Source organism: Aethalodelphis obliquidens, unplaced genomic scaffold (assembly GCF_003676395.1).
Source record: "Aethalodelphis obliquidens isolate GAN/ISIS:26980383/991018 unplaced genomic scaffold, ASM367639v1 scaffold66, whole genome shotgun sequence".
Taxonomy (NCBI): Eukaryota; Metazoa; Chordata; class Mammalia; order Artiodactyla; family Delphinidae; genus Aethalodelphis; species Aethalodelphis obliquidens.
Genome location: NW_020838010.1, coordinates 3283397 through 3290570, shown reverse-complemented (window position 1 = coordinate 3290570; position 7174 = coordinate 3283397). Strand labels below are relative to the sequence as shown.

Sequence of the window (7174 nt, the reverse complement as noted above, 5' to 3'; positions counted from 1 at the left end):
GTCAACAGCACCTTCCTGAGCTAAGAGCAACTCTGGCTGAACAGGGAGGTCAGAAGTCCGCTCGGACCTGGACTGGACCAGGTGTGAGCCAACAGGGTCAGAGAAGAGGGGGAAAATGGGTCCCCAGAGGCCCTACCACCTAGAATTTGGTTTTCCCAACCAATGGCACCCTCTTTTTCCCCCGAGGCAACAGCACTGGTGATAGATGCCTCCTCAGGCAGCCCGCAGAGCCAGATTCTTATCTATATCACCGTGGGGCTGCCGATTTATCTGCTAATCTTTGTTTTTTCTGAGAATCATTTTCCTCTTCCTGGAATCAGACCCAGTGTTTAGGGTAATGGAGCAGCGGACTTGAATCCTCAGAAAGAATTTCATCTCTGTCCTTCTCTTTCCATCCCCACTGCCCTGGCCCTAGATTGAGTCATCTGATGAGTCAGTCACCTGTACTATTGCAGTAGGGGGCTCGTAACTGCTCTCTGACCCTTTCCCTATCCTGCATCCAAACTGTTGCCAAGTTCGCTTTCTAAAATATGTTTCTAATCATGTCACTCCTACTGTTTTTAAAAGATCTTTGAATAAACCAATTACATGGACTATTTTGAATAAATAAAATGGCTCTGTTAGTATCAAATTCCCCATTATTCTTATTTCTTGTCTTTATAGCCTTCACCAGGATTTCAACCCATCTTACATATGCGTTTTCTTGCTTATTGTCTGTCCCCCTCTTCCATTGGAATGAAGTTTTCATTTGATCAAGGTTCTCATCCGTCTGTCCCCAAAACAGTGGCTGGCACACGTTAGATAATAAATATTGATTGAATGAAGGACTCAATAAATCAAATTCTGTTAGCCACAGTTAATTCTTTTTTTTTTTTCATAAACGGACTTTATTTACTTTTACGATTACAAATGTAACACATGCTTACTGCAGAGAATCTGGAAAGTACAGAGAAGTAGAAAGAAGAAAATTAAAACACCCATAATCCCACCACCTGAAGGCAAACACTGCTCATATTACGCTCTAACTATCTATGCCTGTTTACAGACCAAGATCTTTATCAAGAGGGCTGGCCACAAAACACAATAGCCAAGGGGGAGTGAGGGCAATTAACAACTGAGGGGTCACCCAAAAGTCAGAGCTAGAGATTCAACACTGAGGGACAAGACAACAGTCACTGACAATAGCTCAAGACGTAAGAAGTTGACAACACAAGAACAAGTCGGGTTATGGTAAGAATGTAGTGAGATGATGCTTGTCGAGAGTTTCGCCCAGTAACTGTCACACAACACATAATCAATAAATGTTAGCCATTACTAAGATTACTACTATGGGTCAAAACGAATGGTTCAGGATGGAGACTATAAACAGGGCAAGGGCCCTGGAGACCCATTTTAGGTGCTATGAGTTGGGGCATACAGGGACAAGTGTACTGGATGAAAAGGATGGTATTGGAGTGGGCGTCACTCTCCTTATAGGCTCCCCTGCCAGGTGAAATGGGACCAGGGCTTCCTCAAGTTTGCCTGATGACACGTGGCAAGACATTCTAAGGTGTTTTTGAGGTAGGACACGGTTTCTCCTGCCTAGACTTCTCCCTGGACCAGGAACTAGGACTGGCCTCGGCGGTAATGGGAGTTCAGAACCTCATACACCAAACGCTCTTGAAGTCCACGCTCTGATCGCTGGGGCAGGTCAAAGGCATGTGGGGGTGAAAGAGAAGGTCAAGTCAGCCAAGTGGGAGATAGGGTGGGATGCGCCTGGAGGGGGGTGCTGAAGGGGGAAGGCCACAAGGTTTAATGATGTAATTGAATGGAATGGGTCCAGGAACCAGTCCTCAAGTTAGCAGCCAAGCTGGATATCACAGGAGAAGTGTCCAGGTAGCATTACTTGTTAGTGGCGGCCTTCTGATGGCCTGTGCTCTGTCGAAGGTGGTCGTGCAGACCCTCTTGAGGGTCTCCATGCTCTTTCAGGTAGTAACAGCGTTTGGGGACATGCTGATGCTGGGAGTGAGAGAAAACAAAAACAGCAGAGGTGAGAGCCATGCTTACTATGCCAAGTGGGGCTCTGCCTGGATAACTTCAGTAACTCAGCAAGTCAAGCAACTCGGCTAACGTACCTTATTTGTATAAAGTGTGATCAAGGACTAGACTGGCCAAATTCCCTAGTGACCTGGGCCTATAACACCTGTGGCTGTAGGTGGGACCCAGTCCCCCAAACGTGACCCCTCTTTGAGAACTGGACCTGGAATAGGTGCAGAGTTGGGACTGAGCCCAGCCATTTCCCTCAGAATCACAAGACTTGGACCTTTAACCATCCCAGGCCCTCAACGTGGTTAATACACCCAAAATAAGTACATAGCCAGGCCCGCTGAGGAAACTCTAGGTGGGGGGTTAGGGTCTAGGAGCTCAATGCCTCTCCCAGCCTCTTCCTTAGGCTACTCAAAGGAGCAGGGTGACTTTGCCATCATTACCTCATTTTTCTATTCAGAAACCTTGAGTGTGTTTCCCCATCATTACCTCCTCGGTCTGCTGCTGAGAGTTCAGTTCATTCTCCATTGCGTCCTCGTTATTCCGCTTACAGGCTGACGGCAGAACCTGGCTTGAGCAGCCCGGGAAATCCTTCTCTCCAGCCAGCTGGCACTCGGTATAGAGAGACCTGTCTATTAGCTCCTTTAGGCTGCCGGCCACCTTCAGGAAGATCCGGCCCATTTTAGTGGCAACAGCTTCCGAGAGTCCTTCCAGAAACCTGGTCCGCAGAATGGCATCAGACCAAGACAAGTGTCGGGCCAGCAGGAGGAAATCAGTGGCATACTGCCTGACTGACCTCTGGCCCTGCTTGGGATGGCAAAGGACGGCACTGAGGATGTCTATTTCAGATAGGGAGTCATATAAGCCCTGGGATCTGCTCAGGAAAGATTTATCTTCATTGGAGAGGGGGTTTCCTACCTCCATCTGCAAGATGGACCACCTCTCTGCTGCCCCCAGATGAAGAGACACCAGAAAGGCCATTTTCTCTGAATCGTTCAAAAATCCCTTCATTTGCTTCTCCTCATCAACCTCCATCTCCTCCTCCACAGAGCATGAACCCCGGGCTGCTTCCTGTTCTTCTAAGAGGTAACAGAGTGCTGGGGTCAGCATGCCAAAAGATGGGACTTCCTCTGGTGGTTGGTTCATTGTTTCAGGGGTCGTGGCAGTCACGTGTGGTGTGAACTTTGATCCAGAGGCTGTGACGTTGATGTGAGAGGCAGATGTTTCCCCAGAGTCTTTGGCTTTGATTTCCAGAGTGGACATCATTCCAGAGGCTGTGGCCGCCATTTGTGGCATGGACATACCCCCAGAGGCTGTGGCTCTCAGAAGCGGCATGGACATCATTCCAGAAGCCGAGGCTCTCATGAGCGATGCGGACGTTGCTCCAGAAGCTGAGGCTCTCATAGGTGATGCAGGCATCCCTCCAGAGGTTGCGTACGTCATCTGTGGCAAGGAAGTAGATCCAGAACCCACAACTCTTTTTTGCAGTGTGGACGTTGCCCCAGAGGCCATGTTTTTCATCAGCGGCATAGACATCTCTCCAGAAGCCATGGCTGACATCAATGGCATGGGCATTGTTCCAGAGGCCGTGGCTCTAATGAATGGCTTGGACATCCCTCCAGAGGCCACAGCTGTTGTTTGTGTGGTGGACATCTTTCCAGAGGCTGGAGCTCTCATTAACTCTGTGGACACAGCTTCAGAGGCTGAGGGTCTCCTTAGTGGTGTGGATATAATTCCAGACACTGGAGCCCTTAATAATGGCGGGGACATCACTCCCGAGGCAGGGGCTCGCATTGATAGCATGCACATCTCTCCAGAAGCTGTGGGCATCGTTTGCGTTGTGGATGTTGCCCTGGAGGCTGGGGCTCTCATCAGTGGCATGGACACCCCTCCAGAGGCCGCGGCTGTCATTTGAGGCACGGACATCACTCCAGAGGCTGTGGATCTCATTAGCGATGTAGATATCTCTCCAGAGACTGGAGCCCTCATCTGTGGCTTGGACATCATTCCAGAGGCTGTGGCTGTCTTTTGCGGAGTAGACATTGCTCCATAAGCTGGGGCTCTCAGAGGCGTGGCTATCTCTCCAGAAGCTGGGGGTCTCGTTAGCGCTGGCGACATCTCTCCAGAGGATGAAGCTCTTGTGAGCAGTGTGGACATCTCTCCAGGGTCTGAGGCTCTCATCAGTGGTGTGGACACCGCCCCAAAGGCCGGGGCTCTCATTTTTGGTGTGGACATCAGTTCAGAGGCTGGGGCTTGCGTCTGCAGTAGGGACATCCCTCCAGAGGTCATGGATCTCCTGAGCGACATGGACATCCCCCCAAAGTCTTGGGCGCTCATTGGCTGACTGGGCACCTTTCCAGAGGCTGTGGATCTCATTAGCGCCATGGGCACGGCTCCAGGGCCTGGGGCTCTCATTAGAGGCATGGACATAGTTCCAGAGGCTGCGGCTGTCATTTGTGGTGTGGACGTGTCGCCAGAGGCTGGGGCTCTCATTAGCGGTGTGGACAGCGCTGCAGAGGCAGTGTCTGTCATCTGTGGCATGGACACGGCTCCAGAAGCGGTGTCTCTCATTAGCATTGTGGAGATCTCTCCAGAAGCTGCAGTTGTCATTTGCTGCGTCAGCATTGCTTCTGCGGCTTTGGATGCTGTTAGTGGCTTGGACAATGCTCCCGAGGCCATAGCTCTCATCTGTGGCACGGACATCACTGCCGAGGCTGTGTCTCTCATTAACAGTGTGGACATGGATCCAGAGGCTTTGGCTGTCATCCGTGGGGTGGACAGGGCTCCAGAGGCTCTCATTTGTGGTACAGCTGTCACTCCCGAGGCTGTGGCTCTCCTCTGTGACACAGACATTGCTCCAGAGACGGGCGCCCTCATTTGCGGTGTGGACACTGACCCAGAGGCTGAGGCTGTCATCTGTAGCGTACACATTGTTTCAGAGACTGGGGCTGTACTTGGCAGTGTGGACACATTTCCAGAGGCTGGGGCTCTCATTCTCGGTGTCGACCTTGCTCCAGGGTCTGAGGCTCTCACTGGCGATGTGGACATCCCCCCGGAGGCTGTTGCTCTCATTGGCGGACTAGACACAATTTGAGAGTCTAGATTTTGTGTTAACCGTGAGGACATGACTCCAGAGCCTTGCGCTGGCATCGGCTGGGTGGGCATCCCTCCAGAGGTTAGGGCCATCATGACCAGTGGGGACATCGCTTCAGCGTCTGGGGCTGGCTTTGGCAATGTGGGCATTTCTCCAGCATCAGGGACTGACGGGAACAGTGAGGACATTGCTCCGGAGCCTGGAGCTGTCATAAGTGGTGAAGACACTACCCCAGAGTCTGGGCCTGACATTAGCTGGGTGGACATTTCCCCAGAGTCTTGGGTGCTCGTTGGCTGGGTGGACGTTGCTCCAGAAGTTAGGGCTGACATTATCAGTGAGGAGATCGCTTCAGAGTCTGTGCCTGACATGAGCAGTGAAGAGATCTCTCCAGAGGCCAGGGCAGTCATTAGCACTTTAGACATGGCTTCAGTGTCTTCGTCTGTAATTTGCAATGGTGACATTCCTTCAGAGCCTGGAGCTGGCATTGGCTGTGGGGACATCGCTCCAGGGTTCACGTCTGGCATTAGGAGTGGGGAGATCTCTCCAGGATCTGGGGCTAGTATCAATGGTGTGGACATCGCTTCAGAGGATGGAGCTGGCATTGCCAGTGGTGATATCTCTGCAGAATCTGGTGTTGCCATTAGTGCTGTGGACATTGTTCCAAAGTCAGGAATTGTCATCAGCCCTGGGGACATTAATCCATACTCTGAAGTGGACAGCAATGGGGACAGTGTCCCAGAATCTGAGGCTGGCATTAGCAGTGGGGACAGCACCCCAGAGTCTGAGGTTGGTATCAACAATGGGGACAATGCCTCTGAATCTGAAGCTGGCATTAACAATGGGGACAGTGTCCCAGAGTCTGAGGCTGGCATTAGCGGTGGGGACAGTGCTCCAGAGTTTGCTGCTCCCATTAGAGGTACGGCCATGGTGTCAAAGGCTGGGGATGTCATCGGCTGTGTGGACATCCCTCCAGGGTCTGACGCTGAACTTGAGACCATAGGCTGGACACTAGAATGCAGAATTTGGACCTCTGCTCTGTTCTCTACCATTGGTCCAGAGCAGGTCGTCTCCCTGTTTTGGGGGTCGACACCTTCCTCCATCAGCACATTGCTGAATCGCACTGAATGTAAGGGTATTGACATATCTGCCATGGCCAAAGGATAGTGTGGAGGGAACCTCTAAAGCAATTATATCAGGGGTCCTGCTGAAGCCCACGTGGCAAGAAAATCTGTAAACAGAAAACAAGTTTAGCAGTTGAAAGCAAATATCAAGAAGATTGGGAAATAGACAAATGATCCACGATGGAGACTTTTTTTATGTGTTGCCAGCTATGTGGCATCGGAGATGGGTCTATCAAGTTAAAGAAGCTGTGCGACATTAAACAAATTTGAAGCTGGAGCAAATATCCTCTCCACCCCTATCCTTTTCAAAGCAACCCACCCGTCACACAGCACACCCTCTCAGTTTATAAAAGCTATAAACGCTGCAACTTCAGCAGCCAGGAGCCCGTGAGGTCCTGGTTCAAATGAAACAGCAGCACCACCTGCTGGAAAACTGTGAAAAGTGCAGGTTCCAGAGCTCTGCTCTCTCCCACCACAGCACTAGCAAGCCAGCCAAGGAACTGGCAGGCCCGGATGAGAATGCCCTTTGCCCCAGGATAGTCGTTAGTTCCTTGGGCTCATTGAGTCCTGCCAGTGGTTTAGTCCCCATTTTACTACCCTGATGGCCCTGAATGCCTTTCTCAGGAAAAGGAAGGCATTTAACTGATCAATGGTTGAGAACATCATTCCATGAATTGACAATCCTGTTTATTATGATTTTTATTATTAATAACAAAAATCACCACTATTACTACCACTTATTGCCCACCTAGTGTGTTCCAGGCATTATACTTTAGGCAACTGTACACAACTTTAAACTGTCTATAGTGCACAGAGATGTGCAAGCATTACCCGTTTGAATCTTACAAGAGATAGTAGTATTATTCCCATTTTACCAGGTTTCTCAGATTAACTGGGGCTGGGGCTAGACTAAGAGCACTGTGACAGTAAAAAC

The 7174-nt window shown here is 50.5% G+C and overlaps 1 protein-coding gene across 1 annotated transcript; it reads right to left on the bottom strand.

Moving 5' to 3' along the window:
- Window positions 1-1881: 1881 nt before the first annotated feature.
- On the bottom strand, window positions 1882-6261 carry RTL9 (retrotransposon Gag like 9). The gene is made up of 2 exons (XM_027089541.1): window positions 2515-6261; window positions 1882-1998 (listed from the first exon to the last, which is right to left on the bottom strand). The coding sequence occupies exons 1-2, from the start codon at window positions 6259-6261 to the stop codon at window positions 1882-1884; spliced, it is 3864 nt and encodes a 1287-aa protein (XP_026945342.1).
- Window positions 6262-7174: the final 913 nt, after the last annotated feature.

What these genes read in the sequence shown, in the direction of transcription:
- RTL9 (XM_027089541.1), bottom strand. Translation starts at nt 6,261, where the DNA reads ATGTCAATACCCTTACATTCAGTGCGATTCAGCAATGTGCTGATGGAG. An exon ending in CTCAGCAGCAGACCGAGGAG is followed by an intron (nt 1,999 to 2,514) that starts GTAATGATGGGG and finishes TCTCACTCCCAG; the next exon opens with CATCAGCATGTCCCCAAACG.